General features: G+C 34.7%; 1 protein-coding gene across 2 annotated transcripts in view; it reads right to left on the reverse strand.

Moving 5' to 3' along the window:
* The window catches only part of LRP12 (LDL receptor related protein 12), an 82581-nt gene that overhangs the window by 32413 nt on the left and 28574 nt on the right, over nucleotides 1-21594 (reverse strand). Inside the window, exon 2 of one of the 2 annotated variants that reach the window (XM_068526015.1) lies at nucleotides 11545-11601. The exons of the other annotated variant lie outside the window; for it this stretch is intronic. Coding sequence (XP_068382116.1) covers nucleotides 11545-11601 — 57 coding nt within the window. The remainder of the gene's footprint in view (nucleotides 1-11544; nucleotides 11602-21594) is intronic. 2 annotated transcript variants of the gene reach the window in all.

Consider the following 21594-nt stretch of genomic DNA (forward strand, 5'->3'; position numbering starts at 1 on the left):
ACACGGGTTCAAGCCCTGTTCTGGGAGGATCCCACATGCCGCGGAGCAACTGGGCCCGTGAGCCACAATTACTGAGCCTGTGCGCCTGGAGCCTGTGCTCCGCAACAAGAGAGGCCGCGACACTGAGAGGCCCGCGCACCGCGATGAAGAGGGGCCCCCGCTTGCCACAACTAGAGAAAGCCCTTGCACAGAAACGAAGACCCGACACAGCCATAAATAAAAAAAAAAAAAAAAAAAAAAGAACCGTGTGCTCTGACATATCTCAAAATGGTTCCTTTAAAAAAAAAAAAAAAAAAATCTTCCAACAAACAAAAGCCCAGGACCAGATGGCTTCACAGGCCAATTCTATCAAACATTTTGAGAAGAGCTAACACCTATCCTTCTCAAACTCTTCCAAAATATAGCAGAGGGGGGAACACTCCCAAACTCGTTCTACGAGGCCACCATCACCCTGATACCAAAACCAGACAAAGATGTCACAAAGAAAGAAAAGTACAGGCCAATATCACTGATGAACATAGATGCAAAAATCCTCAACAAAATACTAGCAAACAGAATTCAACAGCACATTAAAAGGATCACACACCATGATCAAGTGGGGTTTATCCCAGGAATGCAAGGATTCTTCAACATACGCAAGTCAATCAATGTGATAAACCATGTTAACAAACTGAAGGAGAAAAACCATAGCATCATCTCAAAAGATGCAGAAAAATCTTTTGACAATATTCAACACCCATTTATGGTAAAAACCCTCCAGAAAGTAGGCGTAGAGGGAACTTACCTCAACATAATAAAGGCCATATATGAGAAACCCACAGCCAGCATCATTCTCAATGGTGAAAAACTGAAACCATTTCCACTAAGACCAGGAACAAGACAAGGTTGCCCACTCTCACCACTATTATGCAACACAGTGTTGGAAGTTTTAGCCACAGCAATCAGAGAAGAAAAAGAAATAAAAGGAATCCAAATCGGAAAAGAAGAAGTAAAACTGTCACTGTTTGCAGATGACATGATACTACACATAGAGAACCCTAAAGATGCTACCAGAAAACTAGTAGATCTAATCAATGAATTTGGTAAAGTTGAAGGATACAAAATTAATGCACAGAAATCTCTTGCATTCCTATACACTAATGACGAAAAATCTGAAAGAGAAATTAAGGAAACACTCCCATTTACCACTGTAACAAAAAGAATAAAATACCTAGGTATAAACATACCTAAGGAGATAAAATACCTGTATGCAGAAAACTATAAGACAGTGATAAAAGAAATTAAAGATGATACAAACAGATGGAGAGATCCATGTTCTTGGATTGGAAGAATCAACACTGTGAAAATCACTATACTACCCAAAACAATCTACAGATTCAATGCAATCCCTATCAAACTACCAATGGCATTTTTCATAGAACTAGAACAAAAAATTTCACATTTTGTATGGAAACACAAAAGACCCTGAGAGCCAAAGCAATCTTGAGAAAGAAAAACGGCGCTGGAGGAATCAGGCTTCCTGACTTCAGGCTATACTACAAAGCTACAGTAATCAAGACAGTATGGTACTGGCACAAAAACAGAAATATAGATCAATGGAACAGGATAGAAAGCCCAAAGATAAACCCACACACATATGGTCACCTTATCTTTGATAAAGGAGGCAAGAAGATACAATGGAGAAAAGACAGCCTCTTCAATAAGTGGTGCTGGGAAAACTGGACAGCTACATGTAAAAGAATGAAATTAGAACACTCCCTAACACCATACACAAAAATAAACTCAAAATGGATTAAAGACCTAAATGTCAGGCCAGGCACTATAAAACTCTTAGAGGAAAACATAGGCAGAACACTCTATAACATAAATCACAGCAAGATCCTTTTTGACCCACCTCCTAGAGAAATGGAAATAAAAACAAAAATAAACAAATGGGACCTAATGAAACTTAAAAGCTTTTGCACAGCAAAGGAAAGCATAAAGGAGGTGAAAAGACAACCCTCAGAATGGGAGAAAATATTTGCAAACGAAGCAAGTGACAAAGGATTAATCTCCAAAATTTACAAGCAGCTCATGCAGCTCAATAACAAAAAAACAAACAACCCAATCCAAAAATGGGCAGAAGACTTAAATAGACATTTCTCCAAAGAAGATATACAGATTGCCAACAAACACATGAAAGGATGCTCAACATCACTAATCATTAGAGAAATGCAAAGCAAAACCACAATGAGGTATCACCTCACACCAGTCAGAATGGCCATCATCAAAAAATCTACAAACAATAAATGCTGGAGAGAGGGTGGAGAAAAGGCAACCCTCTTGCACTGTTGGTGGGAATGTAAATTGATACAGTCACTATGGAGAACAATACGGAGGTTCCTTAAAAAACTAAAAACAGAACTACCATGATACCCAGCAATCCCACTACTGGGCATATACCCTGAGAAAACCTTAATTCATAAAGAGTCATGTACCACAATGTTCACTGCAGCTCTATTTACAACAGCCAGGACATGGAAGCAACCTAAGTGTCCATCAACAGATGAATGGATAAAGAAGATGTGGCACATATATACAATGGAATATTGCTCAGCCATAAAAAGAAACAAAACTGAGTTATTTGTCGTGAGGTGGATGGACCTAGAGTCTGTCATACAGAGTGAAGTCAGAAAGAGAGAAACAAATACCGTATGCTAACACATATATATGAATCTAAAAAAAAAAAAAAATGGTTCTGAGAACCTAGCAGCAGGACAGGAATAAAGACGCAGACGTAGGGAATGGACTTGAGGACACGGGGAGGGGGAAGGGTAAGCTGGGACGAAGTGAGAGAGTGGCATGGACATATATACACTACCAAATGTAAAATAGATAGCTAGTGGGAAGCAGCCGCATAGCACAGGGAGATCAGCTCCGTGCTTTGTGACCACCTAGAGGGGTGGGATAGGGAGGGTGGGAGGGAGACGCAAGAGGGAGGAGATATGGGGATGTATGTATATGTATAGCTGATTCACTTTGTTATACAGCAGAAACTAACACACCGCTGTAAAGCAATTATACTCCAATAAAGATGTCAAAAATAAATAAATAAATAAATAAATAAATAAAAGTTAAGAATCAGTGCAAGCAGAAAACTTCATATTAATTTATAACTCACACTCCGGAGACTCTTTCATTACTTTCAGACTTATTTCCAGAAATCATACATTTCTACGGCAAGCAGGATATCCTATATCCAGGAAATCCTATATCCAGAATGAATATTAAATGGATATTCATTCCTCTGTATTAGTACAGATACTTAAGAATGAACACAGCAATATCTTTATTCCTATTACTTTTAGTGATTTTTTTTAAGGACCAAACTATTCACTTGGTCATCAACTCTATTCAAGGCAGGTAATTCCTTGCTCTCTTAAAGCTCACTAATGTCCAGAACAAACAAATAATAATCAGAGGCTACATGGCAGTAAAATAATATATATTTTAAAAAGTCAAGATAGGTACAAAATATGGAAAAAGAGAGAAGGAAAAATAGAAAACACAGTTTTTTTAGTTCTAATAGGGTCACAGCACAATATGAATAAGATCAGAAGAGTACTCTTAATGGAACTAGCTAACTAGCTTTATCCTAAAATTTCTAAGGGCAAGAATAATTTTGAATTTTGCTAGCAAAGCATAAGATAAAATGAATCCAGAAGATTCAACCTTTTATATCTTTTTTTAAAAGGACATAACAGGGCAATTTTTTTCCTGGAAGAGCATAAAAACGATTGATATGTTACGACTTCTATTTCCTGAAAGGGAAAAACTATTAATTTCTGAAGTTTACTGTGATTCTTGCTGGAAACATAGAAGAGGTAAGGCAGAATCAGCACATGAGCAAAGATAAATTGGCCTTGGAGTTCACAATTTTCTAAGTCATTTCTATCAGCCTTGATATAGTTTTTAGTATACTCACATCTTCTTCTGAGAGTGTTCCAATCTTGGTGTCTTCTGTCAAGAGTGATACCCAGAAACAAACCTAATATCAGACTCTGTTAGGGAGGAGTAAAGAACTATGATGGACTTTGTTCTGGATACTGTATTTCTATCACTGCAGCTTAAGATCAAATCACCCCCTAACTTGTATTGGTCTGTTAGTCAACTTGAAAACCAAAATCCAGTTTGCTTACCTGCTAAGTGACTGGCTTTTGCACAATAGATGCATAGTATCTTTAAATCCATGCCTTAGCAAAACTACAAAAACTTAACATGATCTCATACTGAAGAATTATTCTCAAAGTAAAAAAAGGTTTATTCTCAAAGTTAAAGAATGGAGAAGAAAATGTCAAATGTTTGAATGCAACTTGTTTTTTTACCTTCAACGGATCTGGCCCACTCACTTGAAAAGATAAACTTCACTTCTAACATCTAAGCAGCGCACACTTCTGTCACATTACAACCTGTTCTGTCTATGGTACTGGTACATTTAATGTTCTGCTGTTGAGTTTATTTATTGTTTATTATAGTAATATACAATTCTAAGATATAACAATCTTGCTATAAATATGTAATTGTTCAGTAAATATGTGACAACATATGAAATGTTATGACTATGTAAATGCTTCACATAAAATATATTATTGTATAATAAAATGTTATAAACAATATTTAATTATATAGCATATATTACATGTAAAAGTATATATAATATATAATATAATAAACATTTATAATATATAAACATTATAATACTATATACTATAGTACTATATAATACTACCATTACTTTCTTTTCTGAAACTTACAGGCAATGCTCTACTCCAAAAGCTGAAGTGTCTCAAAAATAAACTCTGAAGGCAGGCAATGCCTTTAAAAATTAATAGTTTCCTAAACTAATGTGTTGTTGGTTTTTAAAAAAAACTGTACTCTGTCTTGTATTCTCCACTCACTTTCTTCATTTGAAGGACAGTTTCTTGGGTTCACACTAAGTTCTATTTTTATATTCTAAAATCCTAAAAACCCTAAAATATATAAGCTTTCTTTTTTTTCTCTCCGTTTGAAACATGGATAAAAGACACTGTATTGGTCAAAAGAATTGGTGAAATTCTTTTTCATAAGTTTAGCAAGAGGTCCAGGTATTTAACTGAATAATTGGAAATAACATTAAAATAACAGGAAAGGTACAAAGGGCCACTTGCACCTGCTGCTTTATTCATGCAACTTTTCTAAATTTAAAAAAAAGCTGGAAACTGCTATCAAATAATTATAGTTTAAGCTTCATTTCCTTTCAGACTTTTTGTTTGGAAGATCTGAAAATTCTAGGATAATAAAAGTATTACCAGACTAGATGTTCTTCCACAGAAACTTCAAAATACCGTATTATTATTTAACTGTGGTTAAAACAAAAGCCATTTTACTACAGTGCTCCACACTTCTGTAAAATGTTGCTAAACAATCTGTAAGCAAACTATTGCAATTTAGAAAATAATATCTCCTACTTTAAAAGGCCACGACTAAATTATTAGTTTAAAAAGGCTTATAGGACCAGCAGTGTGCTAGGCCTTTGAGTACTAGAATAGGAACTATAAAATGAAAAAATACAAAAGCAAGAAAGGGTGATGATTTTGATGAAATAAAAATTCTGACAGAACATAGGAAGAACAACGCCTAACAACTACTATTTTCTATACTCTGCTAATTCAGTTAATATGAACAAGGATTAAGAAAGAAACTTCCCAAGCAGATAACTCTCTTTCTCCACACTCAGAAGTTTCAGCCTTGCCTGACAAAAGATTTGAAGTCAAATGTAAAGTAGACTCAAGATAAGGCTAATAAGCTCAGGTAGAGCTTTTAGCTACAGATGTTATGAGGTACGAACATTTAGCAGCTGTATCACTGGTGAATTGGGAATAACGTGTTAAACTTCATACATAAAAACTTTCTAGTCGAGAAAGCACATGCCCCAACATCTGTTCCTACTAGCAACCAGAAAATCTTTTTTAAATTTCAGGGTAGTTTTTGCCTAACCATAAAAGAAAGCCAATCCTATTCTTTTATTCTTTGCAATGTCACAACTCCAGGCCATGAATCAAAAAGAGAAGTAAACAGTTACATTTCTGAACAGTTTGGGGAAAATAAAAGGTTGGGACTTTAATAGAAACACAGTAAGAAAAAAGTTACACCAGAAAAACATGATTATATGCAGTGTAAGTGCTCTCATACCTTGCAGATAGCTGTGTAGATCAGTACAATCCTTTTTGAAGGCAATCTGACAAAAGGTTTCTCGAGTCACTAAATTACTTATGACCTTTGATACAGTAATTCCAATTCTAGAAATCTATGCTAAAGAAATAATCTCAGAAATTAAAAAAGGGCTAAATATATATTAATATGTTCCTTGCAACATGATCCAGACTAGGGAGAACCCATTGGAAAAGAATCCATTGATATGTTTAAGAACATTACAATATAGCCACAGGATGGAAATTTTATACAGGCATTAAAATAACTATGAAAAAAATATATTCCATAAAATGTTAAATAGAAAAGGCAGGAGATAAAATTAGTTACAATCCAAATGCATATACAATTATCTTTAAGGTATGTACAGAAAAAGTACAAATGAAGTAAATTATAATATTATTAATTAGACCAAGAATGCAGGGTTAATGGGTGATTTTCGTAATCTTTTTGCTCTTTTTCCAATTTTTCTAAACGTTTAATGAAACTTGTATAACGCATAAACAGAATTTGTGAAAACAAGTAAAAAACTGACTTGGAAGTAATCAAGAGTAATGAGGACATAATCAAATTATATCTAGAATTACGCTTTTTTAAAAAAATTGAAGTATAGTTGATTTACAGTGTTGTGTTAGTTTCAGGTATCCAGCAAAGCGATTCAGTTATACATGTGTATATATGTATATATCTATTCTTTTTCAGATTCTTTTCCATTATAGGTTATTACATCTAGAATTATTCTGACTCAAATAAATATAGATTATAGAGTAAAATTCAAGTAATTCAAGTAAAATTAAAGTGGATACATATTAAAAATCAAATATATTTGTTCAATGTGTATAAATCAATCTGATCTAAAAAAATGTTTCATTCTATGTAGTAGATGAGCAATACATTAGCTATTTTACAAATTTAGACATTTAACAAAGAACATGAGGCATTTAATTTAGACATTTTTTAAAAGAACATTAAAATAGCCTTTCTATTGTCTCATATATACAATTATATTACTTGCAGTTTCTATGATATAATTTCATAATGATTTTCACATATTATTAGATTTACAAAAATACCATTTGTCTTTTCTCCTTTCTCTATTTTATAAATGAAAGCAGATTTAAAATTCCGAACCATGAAAAGTTCTAAAGAAAAAAATATATAAAAAAGAATACTTTATCCAATCATTCTTTTCCATTATACAGCCACTAGATGTATACTTTTTGATAATTTACATTGCCTTATGACAATTCCTATAGCATAAGGACCAGCAAAAGGACAAAAACATATCTCTAAGCAAAGATTTGAGGAGGAGGAAGATGAAAATGACTAGAACGTTAGAAGTAGAAACAAATTACCCTAAGCATAAGAACCCAAACTATATTATCAAGCAAAAATTGTTAATTCCCATAAAAATTATATGAATAAACAAAACTAAGTACTTAGTATTACTCACAATTAAATAAAGTAAGAAAAATACTAAGTCATTTACTACACACCAGACATTGTAACGAGGTCTTTTAAATAAATTCGTGATCTAACTTAACGTGGTCATTATTTACCATAGGATTTACTACATTAAGGCCACATTACAGGGGCGTTTTTCACACGTCTACTTTCTCCATTAAATGGTAAGTTGCTGTGGCAGTACTATTTTACTTACTGCTAACTCCCACCCTTCTTGGCACAAGGTACACGTCAGGTGTTTAATACATGCTGAATGAATTTAACTCGCTACAGATAGGGTGGCTCTACCTCCCAAACTGTCCAGGACAGTTCTGGTTTTGCCTGTGGTATCAGCATTTTTAAAAACAGTATACCCTTTTGCTTTCAAAGTGTCCTGATTTGGACCACAAATTACCTGAAAACACTACTGCACGTAAGTTAAAATTCTTTCTAAAATGTCATTAAAATTTCCAGAATGCAAAGAATGAATGAGCTAAGGCACTGGGCACTGTCAAATAAAGTAGCAGAGGCGAAAAGAGCAGGTGAGGAGCGGAAGCAGGCAGCACTCCAGAGCACTGAGCCACCTCACCACTTCTGCTGCTTGCTGGTCTCAAGAGAAAGCAAGTCCTGCATTTAGAGATTCTTCCGAAAGCTAATTTTCCATTTATACCAGCACTGAAAGGGCTCTCATTGCAACTGGGGATGCAAGGAATTCAGAAGGCGTATACTATATCAAGCATTACACCTTCTACAGTTCCATATTGACTAAATAAAGAAAAATTGCAATGAATCTGTATATCCAAAAGCACCTTTTGAGAGAGCATTCATTTATATTTTTAATGGTACGACTGGAATAGATTTCATGTTATTCTTCTCTTTCCATAGAAGAAAGATTTTATAAGACCAACCTTCAGAAAAACAACAAGGCATAAATAAGGTTTAACTGAGCTCTGAAATTAAGTAATTTATTGATACATAAATACATTTAATTAAAACACTCATTTTGTTACGGGCTGAACTGTGTCAACCCCAAATATGTTAAAGTCCTAACTGCCAGTACCTCAGAATGTGACTGGATTTGGAGACAGGATCTTTAAAGAGGTAACTAAATTACAGTGAGGTCATATGGGTGGGCCCTAATCCAATATGCCTGGTGTCCTAATAAGGAGAGATCAGGACGCAGATACACACAGAGGGAAGACCATGTGAAGATAACAGGTAGAAGACTGCCATCTACAAGCCAAAGAAAGGGGCCTCAGAAGAAACCAACCCTGCTAATACCTGGATCTTGGACGCCTAGCCTCCAGAACTATGAGAAAATAAACCTGTAAATCCACATAATTCAGCAAATAATTCAGCAATAAACCTGTAAATAATTCAGCAATAAACCTGTAAATCCACATAATGCAGCAAATAATTCAGAATATTTTCAAATATCTAATTCATATTATGAAATGATGAATGGTGAAAAAAAAAAACCCATTTAAAGGGCAAGAAAGGCCACTGGATTTTTGTAAAACAGAGAACAAAATGTTCACTGATATGGTTTCAGATCCCACTTGCAACTAACCTTTAAGAATCCACCACTTGTTGAGCTTTGGTATAGTATCAAAGAAGAGTATTCACAATTCTCTGAAAAAGGCTATGGAAATACTCCTCTCTTTTCAAATTACACAACCATGTGAGGCTGGATTGTCTTCATATTGTCAAACAAAGCAATATGTTACAAAAGGCTGAGTGTAGAAACAGATGTGAGAATTCAGGTATCTCCTTTTAAGCCAATCTTTAAAAAGTTTGCAAAATTATAAAACAATGCCATTCTTCTTATTGATGTTTTTGTTTTGGAAAATACATTTTTAATAAAATTATGTTATTGATGTAAGCATGCAACAGACATTACTTTCATTAGCAAATAAAGAAGTTTTTAAACAACTTCTCAGTTTTAATTTCTAATACAGTAAATATCAGTAACTATAACCTACATAAACAAAAACTCTTTGAAGTCCTTGTTAGGGGTTGAATTGTGTCCTCCCCACACTCATTTGTTGAAGGCCTAACCCTCAACGTGACTGTATTTGGAAGCTAGGGACTTTAAGGAGGTAACTCATAAGGATGGGGCCCTACTCCTGTAGGACTGGGGTCCTTATAAGAAGAGGATGAGACACCAGAGACCTCTCTCTGAGTGCACATAGAGGAAAGGTCATGTGAGGACACAGCGAGAAGGCACCATCTGCGAGTCAGGAAGAAAGGTCTTCAGACCAGAAACCAACCCCACCAGCACCTTGACCTTGGACTTCTAGCCTCTAGAACTGTGAGAAAATAAATATCTATTATTTAAGCCACTCAGACTTTGGTGTTTTGTTATGGCAGCCTGAGCAGTCCCTGATATTGCTAAAAGCTTAAAAGGGGTCCTGAGAACAAAAATCTGAAAATCACTGAATTAGACAGTAACTATTCGGCTGTGTAAATTAAATGTTTCTACACAATTTCTTACTTCATAATTACAACTTGGAAAAGTAATCATAATTTTCATTAGCTATCCAAAGTAGAAAAAGGGAGAAAATTAAGATCAACTCTAAACAAACCTTTTTTAACTTGATGTACACAACTGTATGCCATTTGAAAGCATATGAAAATGGGGAAACACGCTGTAAAAGAATTAACGCAGGCTGCAAAAGTGCCTGCTTTTCATTTTCAGGAAACCAGGCTTGTCAATCTGTTTTGGCCTAGCACAGACTAACTCTTAGAGTACTTGTTAAGTCTATTCACTTTCTGAATATAAAATGAGACATAAAACAAAACAGAAAAACATTCAGTTTTCCTTCATGAGAAAAAAATAACCAAAAAATTCCAAGAAGACATGAAGAAATCAATCAATAAATTGACAAATATACCAAGTGCAATTTTTTTAATCACACAAAACTTATCAAGAATATAGGGAAATAATAAAATAATAGTAAGAAACTCAATTTCCATATATGCAAAAAATAAAAGATTCTGCTCTCCTAGTAATTGTAGTTGATAACGCAAAAATGGTATCAAAGTTTGTAAGTCACCCAAGAATGAAAAAAAAAATTTTTTTTTATTGAAGTGTAGTTGATTTAAAATGTTGTGTTAGTTTCAGGTATACAGCAAAGTGATTCAATTATGTGTGTGTGTGTGTGTGTGTGTGTGTGTATACATGTATGTATATTCTTTTTCAGATTCTTTTCCATTACAGTTTATTACAAGATATTGAATATATTTCCCCATGCTATATAGTAGTTCCTTGTTTTTTATTTTACATATTTAAGAATGAACATTTTAATAGTTATGGGCCCTTAAGTAATTATTAAGTTATAAAAGCTTAGATGAGTGGAAGAAATGCATTTACCTCAACAAGCTTCTGAATTTCATGCACACAAATATGTTGTTGGGTTGCTTTTTAATAACATAAATTGTGCACTCAAGTACTACAGTTTTATGCATAGTAGTATTTTTAATCTAAAAAATCAAGCAAAATGCTTAATTTCTAAGGCTCTAATGCTAGGAATAGCGTTCAAAATTACATTTTAATAAATTTCATTCATATAACTTTGTATGTAAAGAAAACACTAATTCAACTTGAGCTAACTTTTCTCTTGGTTCAGTGTTTGTATGGAAAAATAATTATGCAGTCCGTTTGGAAAAATATAATCAATCCATGGGCATGCAAGTATCAGTTTTATCTTATGAGAATTTCTCCATGTTCCAGTTACTTCATTCCTTATTACATGCTGCAAAAAGCAGTAATAATTTTTATAGCCAAATATCACTTCATAAGATACCAGGTGGCTGTCAATATTTACCATAGAAGTCATGCATGAAATTTAAACATTACAAAAAATGACTTACCAGTTGACACTCCTGAAATATGCACATTTTCAGAATGTTCTGCAAGAGCACCATTTCCTAAAATTAAACATAATGAATAAACTAATTTCCAAGATAAAATTAAAAAAAAATTTTCAGATTCTCGCTCTAATAGAAAAACAGGTACACAGAGCTACTTGTAATATCCAGAAATGAAATTAAAGTCTCTTACAATAATCTTCAAAACAGTCCTATGCAGCCCAAAATTATAATAGTAGTAGGGAAATCAAAACGTTTTGGAAATCACAACAATGTAGTGTAATATAAAGGCCAAATATATAGATCTGATTAATACCAGAAAGAATTTTCTATCAAGTTAATAGTCAAAAGATAACTTAGTACTATTAGCAGAAAAGAGACAACCACATACTTTTTAAAAAACAGCATTCCTCTAAAAGCACGCTTAATTAGTCCAGAATGTGCCTACTGCTGGGGTCACACATGTGTGTCCCATGTCCTATGCTTTGCATTACCTTCTAAATCCTTCAACATCTTCTCATCAACAACTCTAACAGTCTTTAGAGTAGGGACATGATTATACCCTATTTTGGTAGCCCCTGATTTTCTACACCTCCTACCACAAAGTTGGGCAAATGGAAGCATTCAAGTAACTTACTGAAATGAGTTACTAAGTGTCACCTAGTAAAATAAAAGTGGTTTTAAAAAGACTCCCATTTAAAGTAGAGATTATTTAATCCTTTAAATTAGTAAACAGTGTCCCTCAGCTGTTCTTTTTAAAAATTTAATTTAGTTTTATTATAAATTATTTCCATCCACCTCTGTTCTTTCTTTTCTTTCTACAAGTTGCTCATCTTTACTTCTAAAGTTTTCTCTCTCCCTATGCATTAGGTCAATTTGGCAACACAACAGTTCAGGAATCCAGCTGACAGAGAAAGAATTCTCCCTGGAGTGGGGCAGGGGAGGAAGCTAGGTGGGAGAAACCTAGAGGGCAAAAGCAGAATTCTCTTGATGGTTGAAAGAGTAGAGACAATAGCAAATATTATAATTAACAACTTATCTTTTACAACCATCACACTTCTATGGTTGCTTGATTACTGTCTAGCATCCCCCAATGCGCTAAGTTTTGGGACAGCAGAATCTGTAAGCTTGCCGCATCACTGTATGCACGGTTCCTAGAACAGAGCAGGTGCTCAAAGAGCTAACAAATGAATAAATGAGGGAGTTCATGATGATTAAATGAAATCATGCCAATTAAGCACTTGATATAGTGCCTGACACACAGCACTGAAGAGGAATTCATTTTTGTAACTGTGTAAAATATATTTTTACTATTACTAAAGAATAAAATAATAGTGATAAAACAACCTTCGTAGTTCAACTACAGCTACAGCCTTCAAAATGAAAAGAAATGTTATGTTTCCCTCCATTAAAAATGATACAGTGGAAATGGTGACCAAGGTGTGTAAGCTATATTTATTACACAAATAAATCTGATTATTTATTTAAGTACTGTGCATTAGTACCACAGAGGCCACAATTTATTTTTCCTAACAATGTTAAATGCTACAGACATAGAAATGAAACTAGTAGAAAGCTCCCACATTATATCTTTAATGTGTACAACTTATGAAAATTGGTATCCTAAACAAAATGGTATAAGAAACTGATTCAATAAAACAACTGACAAGATTTGCCAAAGGTCAGTATAAGTTGCCTAAACCTCTGCTACTTACAAGTATATCAGCAGTACTGGCATTACCGGGAGCTTATTAGAAATGCAGAGTCTCAGGCCTCACCCCAGATTATTGAATCAGAATTTACATTTTAACAAGATCGTCCCCCACTCCCAGTGATTTGTATGCACATTAACATTTGAGAGCCAATGGCTTAAACCTTCTACTTCTATAGTAGATACAACTCCAAATTAAAGCTGTGTAATTTGTGACCCTAAGGTTTCCAATATCCTTAAGGCAGCATATTAAATTATCCTCAGGAGAGTTTTAATATTAGATATATTTTATACATTAAGTTTTTATTCTAATTCAGTAAACAGAGTAAAGATGGGCAGAAGGAAAACAGTAACATAATGCAGTATCTAAGACTGTGGATTCTGGAGTCGATCGCTAGGATTCTAACACCAGCTTCACTTCTTACTTGCTGTGCAATTTAGGGCAAGTTACATAACCTCTTTGTGTCTTACTTTCATCTCAAAAACAGAGCAGATAATACCTATCTTATAGGGCTTAGTAGAATTCTTTATAATAGAAAAAAATAGAACTTAATCTACACCTCCGTCAGCATGTAAATGAATAAACTAAAAACAGGCTTACAATAAAATATTCAAAAAACTGAATTAAGTAATTCTATATGTACTCACTTGGAAAGATACGCACATTGAGTTAAATATGTTTCAGAGTAACATTAGCATATGCTCTAACTTTAACTTTTAAATGATGTCTGTATAGTTACTGTGCCTATGTTACATAGGCATGTGATATATGCATGTACATGCATTTGCACACACACACACACACACACACAGTAAGAGTCTAACGGTGTATACAAACTGAAATTAGAGAGGAAGGCCTCCTTTGTATACTTCAGCACCGACCGAATTTGCTACAACAGGCACAGAGTTCTTTAAAAAATTTATTCATATTATCAAAAAAAAAAACAGGCTGAGAGACTATAGTTCATTCCCCGTCATTCTAAATAAATAGAGGTCTGATAAATATTGTGTGAAATAAAATATTATAATTTCAGAAGTATTATTAATGACTTTAAGAACTGAAATAACAACAGTACTTTAAGACATAAAACATGATACTATTGCTAATTTCCCACACATTTACTCTAATTTAAAAACAATCCGATTTAGAAGTTAAAAAGTCAATGATAATTTCTAATAACATCAAATAACTATTCCTTTCTTTGAGATTACATTAGATATTTCTTATTCTAAGTATCACATGAAGTAAGTGGGCTACTTAATTTAGGTGTTCTGCCATTTTTACAAAAATGTCACTTACAAAATACAATTATTTCTACGTTATAAGCAGAGAGCACCGCCCCAAACTGCTTTGTTGATATAAAGCTCATTATATTTTTGCTAATGTCCCGCCCCCAACTCCTGAGAGAAGAAAACCCCACACATATGAGGATGTACACACACCACCTCCTGACTTTAACTACATTGTAGACATGCTAGACATTCTCATAGAAGTCACCCTTTAAAGGTGCCATATACTGGAAAAATATACAGTCTGATACAACATTACTTCTGTAACTATGCATTAGCAGCTGACTAGTTAGTAGACCAGCTAATTAACTAGAACTCCTAGAAAACAAGAAAAAGTTTCATTATCACCTAAATCAGGAAATAATTTTTTACGACTTAACTCTTTTTTAGTCCTACTAACCAAATACCAAAGGTAATCAATTGTCCCCATTTATTCTTCTTCTTGCCAAGCTGAAACATGGTTTTGTAGTTTTTTACTGCAATACAAGAGAGAACCTTCTAAAAGAGATATGTACTGTTTTGGGAAAAGAGGCCATAGGGTAGTGAGTTTGACCTCTGGAACCAGACTCTGTGGAATCAAACCTCAGCTCTACTGTTTAGTTAGTCATGAGCCTTAACTAATGATTTCTCCTAAGATTTAGTTTGCTCACCTGCATAATCAGAATATCATCATTAACAGGATGTCTAAATCTATGGTCTCTGTGCCCCTGTTGCTTTGTATCTTTCTTTCTGTTTATTGTTGTTCTTTTTATTTAAGAACTAAAGTTCTTAAAGAACAGCTGATAAATACAGCTAAGACGTGATAGATACGTGCCAGCCAAATCCTAAATGCCTCACAAGGCTTTCCTCAGCTCATCCTTAAAACAACAGTTCACTTTACAGGTGAGAAAACCAGCTTAGAGCAACTTAGTAAGTTTTTCAAAGAGCTAGTAATTGGATGGATTAAAAATTCAAATTCACAGTCATTAAGAAGTCTGTGTTCCTTACTTTTTTTAAAAAAAGAATTTAGACATGAATATACTTCTTGCTTGTGAAAGAAACAGTACTTAACTTTCAGAGTTAAAACCCACCTGCCACCAGCTATTCCAATTTGTTATGGGGGAAGACCACTGGTTTAAAAGTTAATGAGCAGCAGTTACAAGTAACTTATATGCTCAGCATCCTACGATCTCGTTTTCACTGTGCAATGAGAACAGATATCAAACATTAAAATATGTACACACATATATACGCCCCCAACGTCGTTCCTATTTTACTTTAAAGAAGAAGTCCAAAATCCTGATAAGGCTTACCAAACTCTCCACCCTTCGAGTCTTCCCAACTACTCCAAAAGCTTCACCTTTTGTGATTCACTTTCCCACTCTATTTTCCTCTCCAGAAATATTAGGTTTCTTTCAGAAAAGGGTCACCTGTCTCTCCTGCCTTTGGACCTTTCTTTAATATATTCTTTCTTTAGGAAGGCATCTCCTGATTCCCCCATACTACGTTACGTCATTCTGTTATAGGTTCCTAGAGTACCTAATACTATCACTTTTTGAAAATTTATCACACTTCTGTTATCTGTGTCATGTCTATATTCCCCACCAGATCTTAATCTTGGCGGGGGAAGGTGGGGTGGAGAAGTGTGCTGTGGTGCTGGGACATAGCTGGCTTTGTTTTGTTTTGTAACCCAGTGACTAGCAGAGAAGATACTCCATATCTGCTCAAACACATGAATGAATGGTAGGTTGATCCATAAGCGAGAGGCATAGTCCCTGCCACCAAAGAGTTGATAATCTATTGAGAAAATAATTTAAAACATCTGGAGCAGAAGCAAACAACATAAAAGCAAACTAAAATTAGCAAGCTTCTTACTCAAGTGGGAGGCTTTTCTACTGAAAATGGGAATGGAAGATAGGAGTGCCCACCATGATATAAGCCAGGGCAATTAGATAAGAAAAGACAATTATAGGCATAAGGATTGAAAAAGAAGAGGTAAAACTACATCTATCTGTAGATGATATGATTGTGTATCTATTTAAAAACCCCAAGACCGTCAAAAGAAGAAGTTTTAAACAATATGAAAATTAGTGAAGTAGCAGGATATAAAATAAGCATACAAAAAAATCAAAAGCCTTTGCAAATACGAACAATGGCCAGTCAGAAGATACAGAAGACACAATTCTTAGTAGCAACAAAAAGATTTTTAAAAACTCAAACACAGAACTCCTGCAGATGGTCATGATGGAACAATGGGTAATGGACCAGCTTTCTCCAGGTAGAAAGCTAGTGCAATAACTCATTCTGATTTGTTTCCCTTTTCTCAGAGATCACAGTCTTACACTGCCTGTTGTCCCGCGTCTGAAAAAGTTGGAAAAAACATGTTAAAGAAAAAAATTCAGACATGGGACAACAGGCAGTCCTAACCAACAAGAATAGAAAGAAATCCACAGTGGACTTACTGTTGCCATTTTGTTCATTGTTTTCTGGCTTTTTTATAATTCCTTTGTTCCTTTGTTTTATAATTCCTTTGTTTTCTTCTCTTGCTCTCTCCGTTTGTGATTTGATGATCTTCTGTGGTGGTCTGATGAGATTTCTTTCTCTCTTCTGTGTATCTACTATAGATTTTTGCTTTGTGGTTCTCATGAGGCTTAAATATCTTATAACAGTCTATTTTAAGCTGTTAACGTTGAATGCATACTAAAGCTCTACCTTTTTATGCCCCCCCCATTTTATGTTTTTGATGTCACAATTTATATCTTTTCACCCTGAGTATTCGTAACAAATGTAGTCACAGTTACTTTTATCTTTTAACCTTCCTACTAGACTTACAAGTGATTTACTCACCACCAACACATTAGAGTATTCTGAATTTAACTATACATTTACCTTTTCCAGTGAGATTTATACTTTATGTTTTCTTATTACTAATTAGCACCCTTTCATTTCAACTTGAAGTCCTTTGAACATTTCTTGTGAGGCGGTATGGTGGTGAACTCCTTCAGCTTTTGCTTGTCTGGAAAACTCTTTATCCTTCCTTCAATTCTGAAGGACAGTTTTGCTGGGTAAACTATTCTTGGTTGGCAGTTTTTTTCTTTTAGCACTTTGAATGTATCATGCAACTCCCTTCTGGCCTACAAAGTTTCTGCTAAAATATCTGCTAATAGCCTTATGGGGATTCCCTTGCATGTAACAAGTTTTCTCTTGCCACTTTTAAGATTCTCTCTTTAAATTTTTATAATTTAATTATAATGCATACAGCTGTCTGCTTGATGTTGTCCCATAAGTCCCTTAAACTACCTTCATTCCTTTTCATTCAAATTCCTTTTTTGCAAGGATGCAAAATGCTGACCATAGGAATTTTAAAAAGTAGTCATTTCCGGTTAGGATGGTTGTTGTATTAGATGTTGTTCTAGTATGCAGACCAAATTTTTCTAAATTGTGCAAAGGGTATAAGAGAATTTGTTAGACCCTTGTAGAAGCTACTAAGCATTTGCCTCTGACATTTCTACTATCAATCTGTAAAGGAAATAAGGTTTTGCTGACATTGTTCTAACCAAATTCATATGGCTTATACATTTATTTCCTTTCCTAGGTATTCACAAACCACTTCTTCTATTTGTATCATCTTCCCTAGAGCCATTATCACTAATTGCTGGTTTGTGAAATTCTCATCCCTCCTGCCCCAGTTTGGAAAATCAAAATTGCCTTTCCTGTTTCCAGTCATCTGATCTTTCTTTCCTTCTCTCATTCCTTGGAAGTATTAGCACCTAAGTCAGAACTCCTTAAGTTATTTAGAATACCTGAATGAACTCCTATAATCTTTGCACATATGTCCTTCAAGAAGGTTTTCAGATATAGTTACTCTTACCCTTTTGGTTTGAAGAGCATATTTGACAGGGGACATAAACATCACCAGTGTTACACCATCTGCCCAAGCAACAGCCCTATGAACCTTTCTGTTATTCTTTATTTTACAAAGAAATGTTTATAAGACCATTTTGTTGTCCTTGGTATTTTTGCTGAACTCAATCTTGCATTTTCTCTATATTAGTAATACTTATAATTTATTCTTGGTTAAATATCCTTTTTATCTTGGGAATATGTTCTTAATTAGTCTGAAGTCATTGAGGAACCACTAATTTCCTTAGATTTTTTTGCCATTCATTCCTTTTTGGGATTGTTTGTGATTTTAATAACCAGAAATCATTTTTGAGAACTTAATAACATCCTTGGACTTTCCAGATTTTCATGTTGTGGAGGCATATTTTTTTTTCTAAATTACTTTAGAATCTATAGGTTTTTTTTTTTTTTTACATCTTTATTGGAGTATAATTGCTTTACAATGTTGTGTTAGTTTCTGCTGTATAACAAAGTGAACCAGCTATACGTATACATCTATCCCCATATCCCCTCCCTCTTGCGTCTTCCTCCCACCCTCCCTATTCCACCCCTCTAGGTGGTCACAAAGCACCAAGCTGATCTCCCTGTGCTATGCGGCTGCTTCCCACTAGCTATCTATTTTATATTTGGTACTGTATACATGTCAGTGCTACTCTCTCACTTTGTCCCAGCCTACCCTTCCCCCTCCCCATGTCCTCAAGTCCATTCTCTACGTCTGCACCTTTATTCTTGTCCTGCCCCTAGGTTCATCAGAACCACTAGATTCCATATATATGTGTTAGCATACAGTATTTGTTTTTCTCTTTCTGACTTACTTCACTCTGCATGACAGACTCTAGGTCCATCCACCTCACTACAAATAACTCAATTTCATTTCTTTTTATGGCTGAGTAATAGTCCATTGTATATATGTGCCACATCTTCTTTATCCATTCATCTGTCGATGGACACTTAGGCTGCTTCCATGTCCTGGCTATTGTAAATAATGCTGCAATGAACATTGTGGTATATGTCTCTTTTTGATTATGGTTTTCTCAGGGTATATGTCCAGTAGTGGGATTGCTGTGTCATATGGTAGTTCTTTTTTTTTTTTTTTGAAGAAATCTTCATCATTTATATCATAATCATCTTTAACTTTTTTTTTTCACACACACACACTGTATTTTATTTTTACAAGAGATAAATAGACTGACACCAAGCATTGTACATGGATGACCACAACAAAAGCAACAATGATTGCAATTACCAAACATGAAACACACTCATACTATGTCATAATATTGACATTCAGTCCAGTAATCCTCCACTGTAACAGCTCCTCCATACTGTTCTCCATAGTGGCTGTATCAACTTACATAGAATCTATAGGTCTTAAGCTCTGATTGTGCCCAATCTCATTGTTTAAAAAGTGATTATAATATAGTTACTTCTACCTGGTCAAATAAGGTATAGAGTAGTACACTGTTAGGGACTGAATTGTGTCACCCAAAATTAATATGTTGAAGCCCAAATGCCCAATGTGACTATATTTGGAGATAGGGCCTTCAAGGGGATAATTAACATTAAAGGCAGTCATAAGGGTGAGGACCTAATCTGATAAGACTGGTTTCCTTAAGAAGAGATATCAGATATCTCTCTCTCCATCTGCACACAGAGAATAGGCCATGTGAGGACACAGTGAGAAGGACACTGCAAGCCAGGAAGAGGAACCTCATCAGAAACCAACCCTGACAGCACCTTGATCTTGGACTTCTAGCCTCCAGAACTGCGAGAAAATAAATTTATGTTGTTTAAGCCACCCAATCTGCGGTATTTTGTTATGGCAGCCCAAGCAGACTAATATACACACTTTCCCCGGGTCATAGCTGAACTAAGATGTCTGTGAATGCCTTGAGAGTGTACGAAAAATTCAGTACATTCTTCTGAAAACAGGCTTCATAGTGTCTAACAAATACCTATAATGAGACGTTTCGTGCAAAAAAAGGTTAAGAAGTCCCTTGGAGACAGAGTTTATTTTCCTACTTTATTTAATTACTGGTATTCTAAAAGTATTACTTCTACAGCTTTCTAACTGCAGGTATTCATTTTGGATTTAATAGACTTTTATGAACTGGCCTGAACCCACCTGCCACTTAAAATAATAACGATCATTTACAACATTACTTTTTATGGAAATAAACATTCTAATTTTCAAACCACATTCTTAAAAGACATTTGGGAGTTCAATGTTTTTATGTTTAGACTTCCTATATTATGTTAGTAAGATTTTACACTGGAAATGTCTTCAAATAAGGGCATGATGACAATGAACTATTACTCAAAGTACAAATACTAAACAAACACAAGTTCCCAGTATTCAGAGGATGAATCATATCCCTGAAAGGACATGCAAGACAGTTATGAATCCCACTGGTGAGTATCTCAGTGACAGTGTTCATGCAGATGGAAATAATTTTCTTTATTCTAAAACAGCGTGAATCACTGAAGAACCCACAAAACAAACTAGAAAGGGGCTCAGCTAAAGACTATATGAGTTCAAAGGTTCCTACCTGTGACTTCGGTGGTTCACAAGAGTAAATATGAAGGTTTGAAGGGATTCAGAAATCCAGGAAGAAACAGAATTACATTCCTATATTTCCAATGAGATTTACTGACATATACTTCACACAACATAAAACTCACCTTTTAAAGTGTGCAATTCAGTTTTTTAGTATGTTCAAAAAGTTGTGCAACCATCGCCACTATCTCGTGCCTGAACGCTTTCATCACCCGCCCCAAAAAAGTGTACCTATTAGCAGTTATTCCTCTTTTTGTTCTCCTCCAGCCCCTAGCAACAACTAATCTAGTTTCTGTCTCTATGGGGTTCTCCTATTCTGGACATTTCATATAAATGGAATCATACAATATCTGATCTTACGTGTCTGGCTTCTTTCACCTTGCATAATGTTTACATGGTTCATCCATGTTGTACCATGAATCAGTACTTCAGTCCTTTTCATGGCCAAATAGTATTCCATTGTATGGATAGACCATCTTTTGTTTATCCATTCATCAGCTGACAGACGTCTGGGTTGTTTCCACTTTTTGGTGAATACTGCTAAGAATATCTGTGTATACAAGTTTTTGTGTGGACATGTTTTCAATTCTCTTGAGGATACTCATAGAGTGGA

Source organism: Eschrichtius robustus, chromosome 17 (assembly GCF_028021215.1).
Source record: "Eschrichtius robustus isolate mEscRob2 chromosome 17, mEscRob2.pri, whole genome shotgun sequence".
Classification (NCBI taxonomy): domain Eukaryota; kingdom Metazoa; phylum Chordata; class Mammalia; order Artiodactyla; family Eschrichtiidae; genus Eschrichtius; species Eschrichtius robustus.